General features: G+C 31.1%; 1 protein-coding gene across 2 annotated transcripts in view; it reads right to left on the bottom strand.

Annotated features, from left to right (window-relative positions):
- Positions 1-20,849, bottom strand: part of pcm (5'-3' exoribonuclease pacman) — a 221,926-nt gene that overhangs the window by 150,462 nt on the left and 50,615 nt on the right. For both annotated transcript variants that reach the window (XM_089090490.1, XM_089090491.1), the window contains exons 5-7: positions 7,529-7,693; positions 3,233-3,400; positions 2,356-2,476 (exon numbers count right to left, since the gene is read on the bottom strand). In XM_089090490.1, coding sequence (XP_088946616.1) covers positions 2,356-2,476; positions 3,233-3,400; positions 7,529-7,693 — 454 coding nt within the window. The remainder of the gene's footprint in view (positions 1-2,355; positions 2,477-3,232; positions 3,401-7,528; positions 7,694-20,849) is intronic.

Raw genomic sequence — 20,849 nt, 5'->3', positions numbered from 1 at the left:
AAAACGTTCATAACGTTATACGTTACGTCAAAAACGTAATACGTTAATTACGTTAAAACGTTAGCAGCCCAAACGTTAATACCATTGTTTTTTTATACAAATATCTGCTAGCACTACCTTAAACTGGAGTCGAGGCCAACAGAAAACAACAAGAAGTTCGAAGTATTTTCAGTTCGAAGTGTTTTCAATTCCGATGATTTTGCAATTTTAAATTTATATTTTCTTGTTGTTTTCATCGGGCGTTTGAAATTATGTACCTTAAATTATGTACTAATTGGCTTGAAGTTAAGCGAAGTGATGGAGACCTTGACAAATTTGAACTACTCACACTAGCAGCACTAAACGTTAATTACGTTAATACCATTAAAACGTTAATTACGTTATACGTTACGTTAACAAACGTAATACGTTAATTACGTTAAAACGTTAGGAGCCCAAACGTTAATACCATTGTTTTTTTGTACAAATATCTGTTAGCACTACCTTAAACTGGAGCCGAGGCTATCAGAAAACAACAAGAAGTTCGAAGTATTTTCAGTTCAAAGTATTTTCAATTCCGATGATTTTGAAATTTTAGGCTTATATTTTCTTGTTGTTTTCATCGGGCGTTTGAAATTCTGTACCTTAAATTATGTACTAATTGGCTTGAAGTTGAGCGAAGTGATGGAGATCTTGACAAATTTGCACTACTCACACTAGCAGCACTAAACGTTAATTACGTTAATACCATTAAAACGTTAATTACGTTATATATTACGTTAACAAACGTAATACGTTACTTACGTTAAAACGTTAGCAGCCCAAATGTTAATACTATTGTTTTTTTTGTATAAATATCTGTTAGCACTACCTTAAACTGGAGCCGAGGCCAACAAAAAACAACAAGAAGTTCGAAGTATTTTCAGTTCAAAGTATTTTCAATTCCGATGATTTTGCAATTTTAGGTTTATATTTCCTTGTTGTTTTCATCGGGCGTTTGAAATTCTGTACCTTAAATTATGTACTAATTGGCTTGAAGTTAAGCGAAGTGATGGAGACCTTGACAAATTTGCACTACTCACACTAGCAGCATTAAACGTTAATTACGTTAATACCATTAAAACGTTAATTACGTTATACGTTACGTTAAAAAACGTAATACGTTAATTACGTTAAAACGTTAGCAGCCCAAACGTTAATACCATTGTTTTTTTTTGTACAAATATCTGTTAGCACTACCTTAAACTGGAGCCGAGGCCAACAGAAAACAACAAGAAGTTCGAAGTATTTTCAGTTCAAAGTATTTTCAATTCCGATGATTTTGCAATTTTAGGTTTATATTTTCTTGTTGTTTTCATTGGGCGTTTGAAATTTTGTACCTTAAATTATGTACTAATTGGCTTGAAGTTGAGCGAAGTGATGGAGACCTTTACAATTTTGCACTACTCACACTAGCAGCACTAAACGTTAATTACGTTAATACCATTAAAACGTTAATTACGTTATACGTTACGTTAAAAAACGTAATACGTTAAATACGTTAAATCATTAGCAGCCCAAACGTTAACATCATTGTTTTTTTTTACAAATATCTGTTAGCACTATCTTAAACTGGAGCCGAGGCCAATATAAATTTCAATGAACTCATCAAGATATTCTGTTTAGGACTTTTTAACGGCTTGTTAAGGTACATTTTGGCAATAGCACCAAAAGCATATAAAAAAGGAGTTTTGGTCTTTTAACCAATCAGGCAGTATATGCATTTACTAAACTATATTAGTACTGTTTTTTTTTTTTTTTTTAATCAAACAGAACGTATAAATGGTCTTGTGAATTAGTTATACGACTACACTGGTCTGTTCCCTTTTTCAAACTTGTAACCCACTTACCAGTATCCTTAAAATGAAAACACAAATCATACTTAAATGAAAAAAAAAATTCTTAAAACCTCTTATAATACATTTTAACAATCCAGAAGCCAAATCGAAACTTTCACTAAAATTTTCAGACCAAATTGAAAGTTAAATTTTTAACTACCAAGTTTTTTCAATGAAAAGAAATTACAGTTTTCAGCTTCTAAGAGTAGCAGGATCAAAATAAAATTTTACAAAACATTTTATAATTTAGTTTCTGTTTAATTTAACTGAATAATCTGTTTATTATAATTTAATTTTAAAATTAAAATTGTATCTATAAATATAGGATTTTATTCCATACCTATCTTCAACCAACGAATTAAACTTGTATATCAATAAAATTAATTTAGTAAATACAAACCAAACACAAACAAACACAACAAAAAGGGATTAAGATTCAATGCAAAAGTCTGTCAAATAAGAGTTGAGAACAATTAGGGAATTACAAATTGACACTTACCCTCTAAAGTGGGTAAGATGGATATATAAGCTTTGTAAAGTATAGGCAGTGTTCCTTTGGCGATATGAAAATGGGGTAGATTGGGTATAAAATCGTTACCAACCAAAAATCCCATGAGGATCTGCAATAAAACAAAACAATTTAATACAGCATCGGGCAGCTAACCCAGAAAAATAGAGTAAGAGTTCGATAGTAAATAAGCCAGAAGCGCCGTAGAACACCCAGACTGTAGGCTAGTCCACGAAACTTTTCCTTAAGAGGCACAGTTTTGCCACAACTGAATAAATTTCTTTTTTATCTAGCCCATTTTGAAGCAGAATGCAGAAGAAGTACCCAATAAGTTATTCATCCTTTTTCTAGTTTAATTTTGAGTTCAGCGAATACCCGCGCTAAAAGATTCGAAAAACGGCTTTGATTCAATATCTTTTCAGGGAGACATTTCCAGATGAATGTGCACTGCCAAATAAAACTATTTATCAATTATTATTTTCGACATATTTTCTCCTTCAGATAATCAGATCAAGCTGACGTGTTTATTTTGTCACCTTGAAAACTGTGGCGCAAGGAAGAAAAGCTCCTGAGAACGAGGTGAGTCAATGCACTTATGCGGCCATTCAATTCCACCCACTCTTGCTTTTAAGATAACATTTGGTCAATGGCGGTGCTACAACCGGCCCGACTATTCCTATTCATGATATTCTGAAGTGATATGAAGCGACTTTCGACAACATAACTGCTCCATAACATATATTAAAGTGCAAGAATAAACTATCTGGACAGGAGAAGGCTTCTTTTTAACATTTACATAATACCCTCCACATTCACTAAAAATAAAAGAAATAAAATCAATAAAAAGAATGAAATAAACAAAACAAACCCAATCATCAATAATCCGTTCCAGATCATATTCAAAAGGGAGCGAGTCCTTCAAAGGGGAAAATTCCAGATCTAAATAATCCCTCATAAGAGAGAGGTGTAGTAAGTGAAACGTCGTTTCTTCTGGACTACTAGCTTTCTTATTTTGCTCTTTCTTCCCAAATCGGACCTAGAAAAGACATTAATTTGAAGTTGACATCTCTCAGATGGTCAGATAGGCTATACTACCTTGCTTAGCACAAAAGAGTATCCTAATTTTTGGTCCTTTCTATTATTCTTTCATATAGAATTTATTTTCGATCTTAAAAATAGGTACCCTGATACTGAGTTTTTAGACATACTTCTTTTACGCAAAACGACAGTATAGGGATATCATCTAAAATAAATATTAACATACTTATCTATATTTTTCGGTAATAAAAGTATTTTAAAAAATTGTTAAAACGGAAGACAGAGATGAAGATCAGAGAAAGACGTCAGCTTGAAATTATAATTTTTTCTAACTACGATAATAAAAATATTTTATTATCCTAAACTAATGTAATTTAAGATTAATAATTAAAATAAAAAGTAATACGCAAATAGTGCATTAGCGTTACAATCATGTATAAAGAGAAGGTGGGAAACTTCCCAAGTCCTAATCCCAAAATAAAAATAGCTGATTTGATTGCCTCTTGGGGTTTTTGGGTTCTTATGATGGATGGCAGGAGAATCTTTTGATATGAAGTTCTTTCGAGATCCGTGTCTTGTTATTTGTCTACGATGACGGTTACATTGTGAGGACTTACAATGCACTTGCATTTTTCTTTTTCTTTTTTTCTTTTTACATTGAAATCTTTCGGTAAACGGAAAAATGCCGAATCAGGCAAGAACAACCATGACTGTTTATGTTGTTATTTTTTGGTGGGGGGGGGGGAAATAATAAAATTTCAGGGGGGGGGATAATAAAAAAATGTTATTTGATACTTTGAATAAGAAATGCCCAGAAATTCAAGGAGATTTAGGGTTTCACAGGTAGGAGTCCCAAGCCCCTCCCTTGTGTATATCCCTGTACAGACTCATTTAATAAATAGTAAAAATAGAAGAAAAATTTTCCGTTTTCTTTCTTTGCCCATTGCTCCATCAGTAGGCTATTAGCGCATTGGTATTGGTTTTTAATATTTTTTTTAATTAATTTAGAGCTAAATATTAATTTTTAACATTTGTTTTGTTTTAATCAGCCCTTTACAAATTCTTTTTTCTCCCTTTAGTATTAAAGTAAAGGAAATAAGTTGTCGCTGTATTTACTTAAATAATTTTTGGAAATGACAATCTTTAACTTTTTCAAAATAATCTATTATTTGTTGTAGCTTGCATATTTATCTTTCTATACCAAAAAGCACTCTTCGTGTTCACCTTCTGAAGAACTGATTTTTAAAGGAAAACTAATGGGGAAGGAATCAATTCTTCGTAACCTAGTTCAATGTATGAATCTGTCAGCAATTTATTTATAAATCCCCCTGGAGTACATGATTTGGCCATCTGAGCATGAAAAGCATCAAAAAAAGAAAAAAAACTTTATAAACTATAGAATGTTCGGATGTGACCAACACGTACAAGGAGATAAAATTATTTAATTTTTTTAAATTAGGATCACGGATATCGGTGGTGTCAATTGAGAAGAGACTGTGCCCTTCTTAGATTTTCTACCCCCCCCCCCTCTATATCCAGAAAAATACCTTATTTGGGATGTTATCAATAAAAATGCATTATTCCGTATTTTCATTGAAGAAATTCAAAAACACGACAAATTTACCCCTAGATATCGGAAAACACTTTGTATCTCTCCCCCCTAAACTTTTTGTGAATTGACGCCACTGCATTGGATATTAAGATATTGCTCTTGTACTAAAAATTGAGATCAAATGACTGACATTCTGAAGGTTAAAATCCCATTCCTCACAAAGAAACAATTCGGATACGAAATGAATATTAGGAACGTCGAACTTGAACTTTATTGAATCAACGCAGCAAGCAAAACGCCAGCTTTTAATAAAGAGAGGTAAAGATTAATGTGTCACTCCGTTATCACAAGAAAGAAACCAACAAAAAAATGAACAATTCTCAAAAAAAGAAAAGGAAGGAGAAAGACAGAAAATAACTGGAGAATGAGTTGAGAATCAGCAAATAAACTAAAAAAATACTAAAACTTGAGAGCGCGTTTTTCTACAAATACTGCTTTGCTAACTAGAACCAGCAAACAGACAATTCAAAATAGCTGTTCCTCAACAAAAGTACAATTTTATCATAGTTCACCCATAAAAATTACCTAAAATATTTTTGCAAGCTTTAATGTTGTTTCTACTACCCCCCGACATTTTCCGTTGGTCTCGGAGACGGTTAACTTTTGCCAGTTAATTTTTTAAACTTTCAACTATTCAACTAGGGCTTCAGAGCTGTTTTATCTTCAAAGTAGTGCTTTCTCAACAAAAGCATACCTTCCATCTTCACTCCCTTGGCATCTCCCCAAGATTTGTTTTCTCTTCTCTAAGTAATAAAAAATATGGCTAATGCGAGGGTAATTGCACTTTCTTTATACTTTCTTCGTGCTCCCTTAATACTTCCCCAAAATTTCTTTTCTCCTATTGCAAATTAGACCCGATAGAGAGAACTTTTTTTTAACCTCTTCTCTCCGCAATGAAAAATATGGCTCATGCGAGGATAATTGTACTCCCTTTGTACCTTCATTGTCCTCCCTCAGTACCTCCCCAAAATCTATTTTTTGCTTACCAATTTAGGCCAAAACAACTTAGATCTTCTTACCTCTTCTCCCAGTAATGAAAATATGGCGCATGCGAGGATAATTGTACTCCCTTGGTACCTCCTTTGTACTCCCTTAGTACCTCCCCAAAATTTACCAATTTAGGCCAAAACCATTTAAATCTTCTTACCTTTTCTCCCAGTAATGAAACATACGGCTCGTGCGAGGATAATTGTACTCCCTTGGTACCTTCTTTGTATTCCACTAGAACCTCCCCAAAATGTATTTTTCCCTTACCAATTTAGGCCAAAACACTTAAATTTTCTTACCTCTTCTCTCAGTAATGAAAAATATGACTCATGCGAGGATAATTGTACTCCCTTGGTACCTCCTTTGTACTCCCTTAGTTCCCCAAAATGTATTTTTCCCTTACCAATTTAGGCCAAAACACTTAAATTTTCTTACCTCTTCTCTCAGTAATGAAAAATATCGCTCATACGTGGATAATTGCACTCCCTCAGGACCCCCTAAAAATTTCTTTTAACACATATTTTCTTAACTCTTCTCTAAGCGAAGAAAAATATGGCTCATGTCTGAATAATAGCACTTTCTTTGTACCTCATTTGTATTCCCTCAGTGCCTCATCAAAATTTATTTTTTCCTTACCTATGTCAATAATGAAAAACATAGCTCATGCAAGGATAGTTGTACTCCCTTGGTACCTCCCCAAAATTTATTTTTCCCTTACCAATTTAGGGCGAAAACACTTATATTTTCTTACCTCTTCTCTCAGTAATGAAAAATATCGCTCATACGTGGATAATAGCAATCCCTTAGGACCTCCTAGAAATTTCTTTTCTCTTCAACCAATTTCGACCAAAAACACAAATTTTTCTTAGCTCTTCTCTCAGCGATGAAAAATATGGCTCATGTCTGAATAATTGCACTTTCTTTGTACCTCATTTGCACTCTCTCAGTGTCTCCTCAAAATTTATTTTTTCCTTACCTATTTAGACCAAATACAGATAAGTTATTCTTAACTCCTCTCTCAATAATGAAAAACATAGCTCATGCGCGGATAATTGTACTCCCTTTGTACCTCCTTTTTAATCCCTTAGAACCTCCCCAAAATTTATTTTTCCCTTACCAATTTAGGGCGAAAACACTTAAATTTTCTTACCTCTTCTCTCAGTAATGAAAAATATCGCTCATATGTGGATAATGGCACTCCCTTAGGACCTCCTAAAAATTTCTTTTCTCTTCAACCAATTTCTACCAAAACCAGATATTTCCTTAACTCTTCTCTCAGCGATGAAAAATATGGCTCATGTTTGAATACTTGCACTTTCTTTGTACCTCATTTGTACTCCCTCAGTGCCTCCTCAAAATTTATTTTTCCCTTACCTATTTAGACCAAATAAACATAATTTTTTTTTTAATTCCTCTGTCAATAATGAAAAACAGCTCATGCGCGGATAATTGTACTCCCTTGGTACCTCCCTAAAGATGTCTTTCTCCCTTACTAATTTAGATCAAAAACACATAGAATTGTCTCACCTCTTCTCTCAGCAAAGAAAAATATGGCTCATGCGAGGATAATCCAAGCATCATAAGATCAGCATCAAGGCCATATAGGCAATGTCTTGTGTTTGGATCATAGCCAGGCTGTGACTTCTTAAATCGTATATACTCCATAATTTTGTGTTCGCCTTCCCCTGGAGTCTACAAAGAGAAAAATATTACTCCCAGCACTAGTTGCAACACAAACAAACTGTAATCGAAACATAGATTCAAGCATGACATAATTTGAAAAAGTCTATACCCCATACATATTTAATTAAACATTTTGATGTATAATTTATTAAAATTATTACATTTTAATTATAAAGTTATGATTTGTAATTATGAAATTTTAATGATTTGTAATTATGAAAATAGAATTTATACAGTCATTTAGCAATTTATAAGAACAAATTACTAAAATAATGATTAATCTAGACATGGAACTTGTGACAGCGACTAGTGGCAACCCTGGTCAATACCTGGTATACAACTGCGGATTATTGACATCAAATCCTAAAAGTAAAAACATTAAATCTACCATTTTCAAATAAAAAAGCCACCAATCCGTACGCACTGATACAAAAATCACAAAAGATGACAATCCTAATCGTACTCCTTTAAGGAACTTGTCAACAGGACGTTCTTGTCAAGAAACTTGTTTAAGACATTCTTACATGTATGTCACTGAGCTGCAACGTCTGTCATGTATTTATATACTCCTCGATTTTTCAAGGAGTGACATTTTTACATGTATGTCACTAAGCTGCAAAGTCTGTCATGTATTTATACACTCCTCGATTTTTCGAGGAGTGACATTCTTACATGTATGTCACTGAGAGCTGCAACGTCTGTCGTATATTTATATACTCCTCGATTTTTCGAGGAGTGACATTCTTACATGTATGCCACTGAGCTGCAACGTCTGTCATGTATTTATACAGTCCTCGATTTTTCGAGGAGTGACATTCTTACATGTATGTCACTGAGCTGCAACGTCTGTCATGTACTTATACACTCCTCGATTTTAAGGGAAATAAAAATACATAAGCATGGAGGGTCAAGCATTGAAGGGGAAACCAATAGCTTCTGACATGTCATCTAAAAAAATTAAACTACCGGAATACAATCCCTATAATCAGGAACTAGACCATAGTCAGGGAAGGAATTCAGGCTTAACTAGCGCCTCCCCCCCCCAAAAAAAAGAGAAGATGGATATACTTCCATAAAACAAGCCCTTTTCGGTCATTTAGTGGCAAAAAGGAGATAGTAACGAATTTAAATTATTAACACCAGCCCGAAAAGGATTATTAAATTAGAACTTCCTGTCTTCAATATAGATGAATATAAGCTGTCTATTTTTGAGGGTATATTTAGTTTTTTGACACAAAAAATGGTGGGTAATTAAAGTCTGCCGTTTGAGCTTCAAGTTCTACACTTAAAGCACTTACACTTTACAACACCTAAATTGAACACTTACACTTAGCACTAGCCCTTGCTGGATAAAATTAAATATGGGAAAATCCTGTGTTGGAAAACCCACTGGAAGAGAAATGAATACAAGTATTGTTCAGATTTTGGGTAATTTTTACTCCTATCTTTACGTGCAACTCAAGCTCCCTCTCGAAAAAGTAACCCCACCTGAACCAAGGTCAATAATTTCTTAGACCACACTGCTTTTCCATTAAAAACAAAAAAAAAATTTTTTAAACACGAAAAACGGGTTTTAATTTTCTAACCAGCAGTGAACTACAAAACAATTAATTATGCACAAAAGCTCCGAATATTTCGGCACGACATCCGGGAGCCTTTCTCAACGGAAAAAAAAATAAATAAATAAAGCAAAAAAAAAAAACAAATTAAATTAAATTACAAAAAAAAATACAAAACACAAAAATAGAACAAAAAGCAAAACAGAAAGAAAAATATAAATAAATAAGAACAAAACTCACATATTAATTAAACACTTCCCTGCACTGAATGTCTTTCAACTGGCCTCCTCTCAGTATATAAATGGAAATATATTAAATAAACACTTCCATGTACTGAATGTCTATATTGATTCTACTCGCCTCCTTCCAGTATATAAATTGAAATCTATCAAAAATGAAGAATATATTTATACTTAGACCAAAACAATAAAAGGTCAACTAACCCCCCAGTCCATAACCCTTAATGAAATTTCACAAGTTCATCAACCATTTTATGAATTATAAATTGAATGGATTCGTTTTGTTGCAAGCTTAGCTGCAGTTCGTTTACTTTTCTCATCATTTAACCCATTCTGACCTTTGTTCGCAAGGTCATCTTTCGTTTCAGAAATATTATTAAAATCAGTATTGGTTGAATATCTTGCCTGCATTTTAATTAAACTATTATAAATTGAATTGATCCCAAATTCCCCTTTATCTCTATTTATGCTAGTACCCCCATATATTATCTTTTTTATTTCTATAATTTCACTGAAGCTTTGTAAAAGTCCTACAGACGTATCTACTATTTTTGTTTGATCAAATAAAATACTGTGATGAGGAAAATTATAAAGATGTTCGGCAACCGCTGACTCAAACGTTTCTGGTCTTTTGTTTTGTTTTAGAGGGTAATCTATTGCATTCTTGTTTTGTTCTAGCCTATTTTCTAAAGTTTGTTGCGTTCTACCCAAATATAATTTTAAACAATAACATTGATTTTTGTATAATCACTTTTTAAAATTTATATTTATCTTGTCTTTACCTTTATTTAAAAACGATATTATATTATTTCCTTATTTAAATGCTGTATTTATATTATGTTTTTTTAATTCTCTTCTTAATTTTTGTGATAAAATTGGTACAAAAGGCAAAGTTATGTAATTTGTTTCTTGATTTGACCCATCTTCTTCTAATATTTTTTGCTCCATCAACTTTTTTTTCCTCATTTAAATTAGTTGAGAAATAATTTTTTCCGGATAGACATTACCTATAATAATATACTTAATAAAAATTATTTCAATTATTATGTATCATGTTTATTCTAATTTTAATACCCTATCCACTAAAGAAATAACCACACCCCTTATTACTTGGATCGTGTGATTTGATGTGAAAGACAAATTACGGTTGTTACTAGTCGGTTTACGGTAAATTGATAATGCTAGTTCATTATTATTTCTATGGATCAAAATATCTAGAAACGGTATCTTATTATCTGTTTCCTTTTCAATTGTAAAAATTAACTCTCCTCCCAAATTATTTAAATGTTCCAAGAAACATTCAATTTCTGATTCCCTGTAATTCCAAATAACTAAAATATCATCCATATATCTGCCCCAAAATTTAGGTTTTAAAAAATATTTTTCTATAGCTAAATTTTCAACATACTCTAAATAAATGTTTGCTAACAACGGACTTAAAGGCCCTCCCATTGCTAAACCCCTAATTTTATGGTAAAAATTATCTCTAAACTTGAAATAGTTAGTATATCTGCTAGTTATTTTGACTAAATTTAATAGAGTTTCCAGTTCAATTCCCGAAGGTAATTCTTCTATCTCATTTTTTCGTTCCTCAAGTTTTTTGGATAAAATACTAAACGATTTATCAAAAGGAATATACGTATACATGGATTTTATATCGAAACTGAACAATCTAGATTCTTCGGATATTTCTACACTTATAAGTTTGTCTTTTAAAAATTTTGAGTTTTTTATATACGAATTTTGGAGATATAATAATGGTTTAAGTGTCATTGCTGCCCATTTCTCGATTTTTACCTTTGGTTAATTGGTTGTTGAAACAATAGGTCTTAAGTGGATGCCTGTTTTATGTATTTTTGGCAAACCATATATTCTAGGGCTAACTGATCCCCTTGGAAAGAACTTGTGATACATCTGGGGTGTGATACTTCCATTTGTTTTAAGATCCTCTAAATCTTTTCTTAATCTTTTAGCATACAAATCAGTTGGGTCCGAGGTAAATTTTTTATATGTTGAAGTATCACTTAGAATTGTTTCTATTTTACTGTCATAATCATCTTTTTCTAGTATTACTACTGTATTTCTCTTATCCGCTTTCGTTATTATTAGAGAATCATCTTTTTTTTAAATCTTTTAAAATTTTAATATCTTTGTTCTTAACTTTTTATTGATAAATACCAAAATCTGTTAAAATATTTACTACCCTTAGTCTTAATTCATCTACATTATTTATATCTTTTGTAAACTTATGGATCCCTGTTTCAATCTTTGAAATAATTTCCTCTATCGGTACATTTTTAGGATTTAGTCCAAATTTTATAACTCTTTCAAGGATTTCCTTTTGTTCTTTGGTTAACTCCTTTTTTCTTAAATTAATCACCCCAGGACCTGGGAAATAATTAGGCTTATACATTGATAGTTTTTGTTTTTCCTTTTCCCTTTTTAACTGCAAAAAATTTTTGGTTTAGTCTTTCCTTAGATAATCTTAGAATATGTTGAAAAGAATTTTTAAAGATTGATATAATTTGTTGGAAATCATTTGTATTAAGGAAATTACCAAGGCTATATTTTAAACAATCTATTTCTTTTACAACTTGTGATCGCTGGAAACTTTTATCTTTCAGCACATGGATTAATTTTAGTAAATTTACCTTTCTCGTGTGCTTTTCTTAATTATATTTATTTAAATGATAATTAGAACGAAACGATTTTGGAATTAGTTTATTTACTTTGAACTTTTCTAAAAACTTTTGTTGTGTAATTATATTGGCATGTTTTTTTGCTAAATTCAAAAATAATAAAATTGAATTGGTCTTTTGCCACCCGTAGGCTAGACGTAAATAATTTCTTAGACCACACTGCTTTTCCATTAAAAACAAAAAAAAAATTTTTTACACACGAAAAACGGTTTTTAATTTTATAACAAGCATTTAAATAAAAAAAAATTAATTATTCAAAAAAGCTCCTAATATTTCGGCCCCACATCCGGGAGCATTTCTCAACGGAAAAAAAAATAAATAAATAAAGCAAAAAAAAAAACAACTTAAATTACATTACAATAAAACATACTAAACACATAAAGAGAACAAAAAGCAAAACCAAAAGAAAAATATAAATAAATAAGAACAAAACTCACATATTAATTAAACACTTCCATGCACTGAATGTCTTTCAACTGGCCTCCTCTCAGTATATAAATGGAAATATATTAAATAAACACTTCCATGTACTGAATGTCTATATTGATTCTACTCGCCTCCTCCCAGTATATAAATTGAAATCTATCAAAAATGAAGAATATATTTATACTTAGACCAAAACAATAAAAGGTCAACTAACCCCCTGTCCATAACCCTTAATTAAATTTCACAAGTTCATCAACCATTTTATGAATTATAAATTGAATGGATTCGTTTTGTTGCAAGCTTAGCTGCAGTTCGTTTACTTTTCTCATCATTTAACCCATTCTGACCTTTGTTCGCAAGGTCATCTTTCGTTTCAGAAATATTATTAAAATCAGTATTGGTTGAATATTTTGCCTTCATTTTAATTAAAATATTATAAATTGAATTGATCCCAAATTCCCATTTATCTCTATTTATGCTAGTACCCCCATATATTATCTTTTTTATTTCTATAATTTCACTGAAGCTTTGTAAAAGTCCTACAGACGTATCTAATATTTTTGTTTGATCAAATAAAATACTGTGATGAGGAAAATTATAAAGATGTTCTGCAACCGCTGACTCAAACGTTTCTGGTGTTTTGTTTTGTTTTAGAGCGTAATCTATTGCATTCTTGTGTTGTTCTAGCATATTTTCTAAAGTTTGTTGCTTTCTACCCACATATAATTTTCCACAAGAACATGGAATTTTGTATACTCCCTTTTTCAAATTTCTCGGTATCTTGTCTTTCCCTTTATTTAACAACGAGCTTATATTATGTCCTGATTTAAATGCTGTATTTATATTATGTTTTTTTAATTCTCTTCTTAATTTTTGTGATAAAATTGGTACAAAAGGCAAAGTTAAGTAATTTGTTTCTTGATTTGACCCATCTTCTTTTAATATTTTTGGCTCCATCAACTTTTTTTTCCTCTTTTCAATTATTTGAGAAATAATTTTTTCCGGAGAGCCATTACCTATTAGAATATCCTTAATAAAAATTAGTTCATTTCTTATGTATCCTGGTGATGCTAATTTTAATAACCTATCCACTAAAGAAATAACCACACCCTTTTTACTTGGATCGGGTGATTTGATGTGAAAGACAAATAACGGTTGTTACTAGTCGGTTTACGGTAAATTGAAAATGCTAGTTCATTATTATTTCTATGGATCAAAATATCTAGAAACGGTAACTTATTTTCTGTTTCCTTTTCAATTGTAAAAATTAACTCTCCTCCCAAATTATTTAAATGTTCCAAGAAACCTTCAATTTCTGATTCCCCGTAATTCCAAATAATTAAAATATCATCCATATATCTGCCCCAAAATTTAGGTTTTAAAAAATATGTTTCTATAGCTAAATTTTCAACATACTCTGCATAAATGTTTGCTAACAACGGACTTAAAGGCCCTCCCATTGCTAAACCCCTAATTTGATGGTAAAAATTATCTCTAAACCTGAAATAGTTAGTATATCTGCTAGTTATTTTGACTAAATTTAATATAATTTCCAGTTCAATTCCCGAAGGTAATTCTTCTATCTCATTTTTTCGTTACTCAAGTTTTTTGGATAAAATACTAAACGATTTATCAAAAGGAATATACGTATACATGGATTTTATATCGAAACTGAACAATCTAGATTCTTCGGATATTTCTACACTTATAAGTTTGTCTTTTAAAAATTTCGAGTTTTTTATATACGAATTTTGGAGATATAATAATGGTTTAAGTGTCATTGCTGCCCATTTCTCGATTTTTACCGTTGGTGAATTTGTTGTTGAAACAATAGGTCTTAAGGGGATGCCAGTTTTATGTATTTTTGGCAAACCATATATTCTAGGGCTAACTGATCCCCTTGGAAAGAACTTGTGATACATCTGGGGTGTGATACTTCCATTTTTTTTAAGGTCTTCTAAATCTTTTCTTAATCTTTTAGCATACAAATCAGTTGGGTCCGAGTTAAGTTTTTTATATTTAGAAGACCTAAAAACAATTGGAAGTATCACACCCCAGATGTATCACAAGTTCTTTCCAAGGGGATCAGTTAGCCCTAGAATATATGGTTTGCCAAAAATACATAAAACAGGCATCCACTTAAGACCTATTGTTTCAACAACCAATTCACCAACGGTAAAAATCGAGAAATGGGCAGCAATGACACTTAAACCATTATTATATCTCCAAAATTCGTATATAAAAAACTCGAAATTTTTAAAAGACAAACTTATAAGTGTAGAAATATCCGAAGAATCTAGATTGTTCAGTTTCGATATAAAATCCATGTAGGCTATACGTATATTCCTTTTGATAAATCGTTTAGTATTTTATCCAAAAAACTTGAGGAACGAAAAAATGAGATAGAAGAATTACCTTCGGGAATTGAACTGGAAACTATATTAAATTTAGTCAAAATAACTAGCAGATATACTAACTATTTCAGGTTTAGAGATAATTTTTACCATCAAATTAGGGGTTTAGCAATGGGAGGGCCTTTAAGTCCGTTGTTAGCAAATATTTATGTAGAGTATGTTGAAAATTTAGCTATAGAAACATATTTTTTAAAACCTAAATTTTGGGGCAGATATATGGATGATATTTTAGTTATTTGGAATTACAGGGAATCAGAAATTGAAGGTTTCTTGGAACATTTAAATAATTTGGGAGGAGAGTTAATTTTTACAATTGAAAAGGAAACAGAGAATAAGTTACCGTTTCTAGATATTTTGATCCATAGAAATAATAATGAACTAGCATTTTCAATTTACCGTAAACCGACTAGTAACAACCGTTATTTGTCTTTCACATCAAATCACCCGATCCAAGTAAAAAAGGGTGTGGTTATTTCTTTAGTGGATAGGGTTTTAAAATTAGCATCACCAGGATACATAAGAAATGAACTAATTTTTATTAAGGATATTCTAATAGGTAATGGCTCTCCGGAAAAAATGATTTCTCAAATAATTGAAAAGAGGAAAAAAAGTTGACGGAGCCAAAAATATTAGAAGAAGATGGGTCAAATCAAGAAACAAATTACATAACTTTGCCTTTTGTACCAATTTTATCACAAAAATTAAGAAGAGAATTAAAAAAACATAATATAAATACAGCATTTAAATCAGGACATAATATAAGCTCGTTGTTAAATAAAGGGAAAGACAAGATACCGAGAAATTTGCAAAAGGGAGTATACAAAATTCCATGTTCTTGTGGAAAATTATATGTGGGTAGAACGCAACAAACTTTAGAAAATAGGCTAGAACAACACAAGAATGCAATAGATTACACTCTAAAACAAAACAAAACACCAGACACGTTTGAGTCAGCGGTTGCAGAACATCTTTATAATTTTCCTCATCACAGTATTTTATTTGATCAAACAAAAATAGTAGATACGTCTGTAGGACTTTTACAAAGCTTCAGTGAAATTATAGAAATAAAAAAGATACAATATGGGGGTACTAGCATCAATAGAGATAAAGGGGAATTGGGGATCAATTCAATTTATAATAGTTTAATTAAAATGCAGGCAAAATATTCAACCAATACTGATTTTAATAATATTTCTGAAACGAAAGATGACCTTGCGAACAAAGGTCAGAATGGGTTAAATGATGAGAAAAGTAAACGAACTGCAGCTAAGCTTGCAACAAAACGAATCCATTCAATTTATAATTCATAAATTGGTTGATGAACTTGTGAAATTTAATTAAGGGTTATGGACAGGGGGGTTAGTTGACCTTTTATTGTTTTGGTCTAAGTATAAATATATTCTTCATTTTTGATAGATTTCAATTTATATACTGGGAGGAGGCGAGTAGAATCAATATAGACATTCAGTACATGGAAGTGTTTATTTAATATATTTCCATTTATATACTGAGAGGAGGCCAGTTGAAAGACATTCAGTGCATGGAAGTGTTTAATTAATATGTGAGTTTTGTTCTTATTTATTTATATTTTTGTTTTGTTTTTGCTTTTTGTTCTCTTTATGTGTTTAGTATTTTTTATTGTAATTTAACTTATGTTGTTTTTTTTTTTTTCTTTATTTTTTTATTTTTTTTTTACGTTGATAAATGCTACCGGAAGGGGGGCCGAAATATTAGGATCTTTTTTGCATAATTAATTTTTTTGTAGTTCACTGCTTGTTAGAAAATTAAAACCCGTTTTTCGTGTTTAAAAAATTTTTTTTTTTTTTTAATGGAAAAGCAATGTGTCTAAGAAATTATTTACGTCTAGCCTACGGGTGGCAAAAGAACAATTCAATTTTATTATTTTGAATTTAGCAAAAAAACATGCCAATATAATTACACAACAAAAGTTTTTAGAAAAGTGCAAAGTAAATAAACTAATTCCAAAATCGTTTCGTTTTAATTATCATTTAAATACATATAATGAAGAAAAGCACACGAGACAGGTAAATTTACTAAACTTAAACCATGTGCTGAAAGATACACGTTTCCAGCGATCACAAGTTGTAAAAGAAATAGATTGTTTAAAATATAGCCTTGGTAATTTCCTTAATACAAATGATTTCCAACAAATTATATCAATATTTAAAAATTCTTTTCAACATATTCTAAGATTATCTAAGGAAAAACTAAACCAAAAATTTTTGCAGTTAAAAAGGGAAAAGGAAAAACAAAAACTATCAATGTATAAGCCTAATTATTTCCCAGGTCCTGGGGTGATTTATTTAAGCAAAAAGGAGTTAACCAAAGAACAAAAGGAAATCCTTGAAAGAGGTATAAAATTTGTACTAAATCCTAAAAATGTACCGATAGAGGAAATTATTTCAAAGATTGAAACAGGGATTCATAAGTTTCCAAAAGATATAAATAATGTAGATGAATTAAGACTAAGGGTAGTGAATATTTTAACAGATTTTGGTAGTTATCAATAAAAAGTTAAGAACAAAGATATTAAAATTTTAAAAGATTTAAAAAAAAGATGATTCTCTAATAATAACGAAAGCTGATAAGAGCAATACATTAGTAATACTAGAAAAAGATGATTATGACAATAAAATAGAAACAATTCTAAGTGATACTTCAACATATAAAAAACTTAACTCGGATCCAACTGATTTGTATGCTAAAAGATTAAGAAAAGATTTAGAAGACCTTAAAACAAATGGAAGTATCACACCCCAGATGTATCACAAGTTCTTTCCAAGGGGATCAGTTAGCCCTAGAATATATGGTTTGCCAAAAATACATAAAACAGGCATCCCCTTAAGACCTATTGTTTCAACAGCAAATTCACCAACGGTAAAAATGGAGAAATTGTCATCAATGACACTTAAACCATTATTATATTTCCAAAATTCGTATATAAAAAACTCAAAATTTTTAAAAGACAAACTAAGAAGTGTAGAAATATCAGAATAATCTAGATTGTTCAGTTTCGATATAAAATCCATGTATACGTATATTACTTTTGATAAATCGTTTTGTATTTTATCCAAAAAACTTGAGGAACGAAAAAATGATATAGAAGAATTACCTTCGGGAATTGAACTGGAAACTATATTAAATTTAGTCAAAATAACTAGCAGATATACTAACTATTTCAGGTTTAGAGATAATTTTTACCATCAAATTAGGGGTTTAGCAATGGGAGGGCCTTTAAGTCCGTTGTTAGCAAATATTTATGTAGAGTATGTTGAAAATTTAGCTATAGAAACATATTTTTTTAAACCTAAATTTTGGGGCAGATATATGGATGATATTTTAATTATTTGGAATTACAGGGAATCAGAAATTGAAGGTTTCTTGGAACATTTAAATAATTTGGGAGGAGAGTTAATTTTTACAATTGAAAAGGAAACAGAGAATAAGTTACCGTTTCTAGATATTTTGATCCATAGAAATAGTAATGAACTAGCGTTTTCAATTTACCGTAAACCGACTAGTAACAACCGTTATTTGTCTTTCACATCAAATCACCCGATCCAAGTAAAAAGGGGTGTGGTTATTTCTTTAGTGGATAGGGTATTAAAATTAGCATCACCAGGATACATAAGAAATGAACTAATTTTTATTAAGGATATTCTAATAGGTAATGGCTCTCCGGAAAAAATGATTTCTCAAATAATTGAAAAGAGGAAAAAAAGTTGACGGAGCCAAAAATATTAGAAGAAGATGGGTCAAATCAAGAAACAAATTACATAACTTTGCCTTTTGTACCAATTTTATCACAAAAATTAAGAAGAGAATTAAAAAAACATAATATAAATACAGCATTTAAATCAGGACATAATATAAGCTCGTTGTTAAATAAAGGGAAAGACAAGATACCGAGAAATTTGAAAAAGGGAGTATACAAAATTCCATGTTCTTGTGGAAAATTATATGTGGGTAGAACGCAACAAACTTTAGAAAATAGGCTAGAACAACACAAGAATGCAATAGATTACGCTCTAAAACAAAACAAAACACCAGAAACGTTTGAGTCAGCGGTTTCAGAACATATTTATAATTTTCCTCATCACAGTATTTTATTTGATGAAAAAATAATATTAGATACGTATGTAGTAATTTTACAAATCTTAATTTATAATATATAAATAAAAAAGATAATATATGGGGTTATTAGTATAAATAGAGATATAGGGGAATTTGTGATCAATTCTATTTATAATAGTTTAATTAAAATGCAGGCAAGATATTCAACCAATACTGATTTTAATAATATTTCTGAAACGAAAGATGACCTTACGAACACAGGTCAGAATGGGTTAAATGATTAGAAAAGTAAACAAACTGCAGCTAAGCTTGCAACAAAACGAATCCATTCAATTTATAATTCATAAAAAGGTTGATGAACTTGTGAAATTTAATTAAGGGTTATGGACCGGGGGGTTAGTTGACATTTTATTGTTTTGGTCTAAGTATAAATATATTCTTCATTTTTTATATATTTCAATTTATATACTGGGAGGAGGCGAGTAGAATCAATATAGACATTCAGTACATGTAAGTGTTTATTTAATATATATCCATTTATATACTGAGAGGAGGCCAGTTGAAAGACATTCAGTGCATGGAAGTGTTTAATTAATATGTGAGTTTTGTCCTTATTTATTTATATTTTTCCTTCGGTTTTGCTTGTTGTTCTCTTTATGTGTTTAGTATGTTTTATTGTAATGTAATTTAAGTTGTTTTTTTTTTTTGGTTTATTTATTTATTTTTTTTTTAAGTTGTGTAAGTAAAACCGTTTTTGGGCCGCAAAATTAGGATATTTTTTGCATAATTAACCAAGGTCACCATTGACCCCAGTCTGCAAAGGTGGCTGTCAAAGTGAATTTTCATCCTAAGGTGCAGCAACAACTACATTATCGATTCACAAGACTGCTGTCCTTCTGTCTTGCGTTTTCAATCCTGTTTACGACACTGGGTTATTAAGCTGATGACACAAAAGATCACAGCAGGACTTCGTGTCTGCACTCTGGATTCGAGAAAATATGTCTGAAAATTAACTCCAAGCAGTCAGAAGGTTTAGTTTTCAACTGGAAAAGCAGCCCTCCTACCATATCATACTAGGTGACTGCTCGGTTAAAAAAGGTGACAAAATAGTCTGCCTAGCACTCTCAATAGGTCATACCATTCCTGATCCATCCAAATTACACATACCATCCAGATTTGATAGGCCAATATAATGCTATCTATAGTATATTCAATGTTATTGTGGCTGAGTTTTCTTCTTTGTTGTTATCAGGAAAAAGTTTCTGAATTGTTTTGAGGTTTTTTTTCCTATTGTTGTCACTCTCCAAAGATAGATTTTTTTCTAAGTAGTGTTTGTAAGACCTTCTCCAATTATTGGAATAGGCCTTTTTCTTTGGGTATTTTTACCAGTGACATCTTTTTTCAGGTAGATTGGCACGCCATCTATACTATCAATTTTTGTAGCGCAATTTTTGATTTCATATCGTTAAGAAACGTACTGGGAACTAGCAGAAGAGGGGAAGGAACCTCCCGCACGCGATGTATTGTACCCACCGGTGTTAAGTTACCCGCAAATTGTGGGGAACTGTTGAGGGAGTCCTTACACTTCCCTTGTTCCTAGGTTCCTTCATTCAGTATTTATTCAGCAGTTGGTGCTGATGGCGTGGACCGCTGGATTGCTCGTTTATAGTCCTGTTCTGAATTTTGTCCTAAATAGTATTGAAAAAGGCTTTTCTCCAGATATTATGAAGAAA

Source organism: Artemia sp. Qi Xiang Cuo, chromosome 6 (genome assembly GCF_049724085.1).
Source record: "Artemia sp. Qi Xiang Cuo chromosome 6, ASM4972408v1, whole genome shotgun sequence".
Classification (NCBI taxonomy): Eukaryota; Metazoa; Arthropoda; class Branchiopoda; order Anostraca; family Artemiidae; genus Artemia; species Artemia sp. Qi Xiang Cuo.
This window is presented reverse-complemented; position numbering and strand designations above follow the sequence as displayed.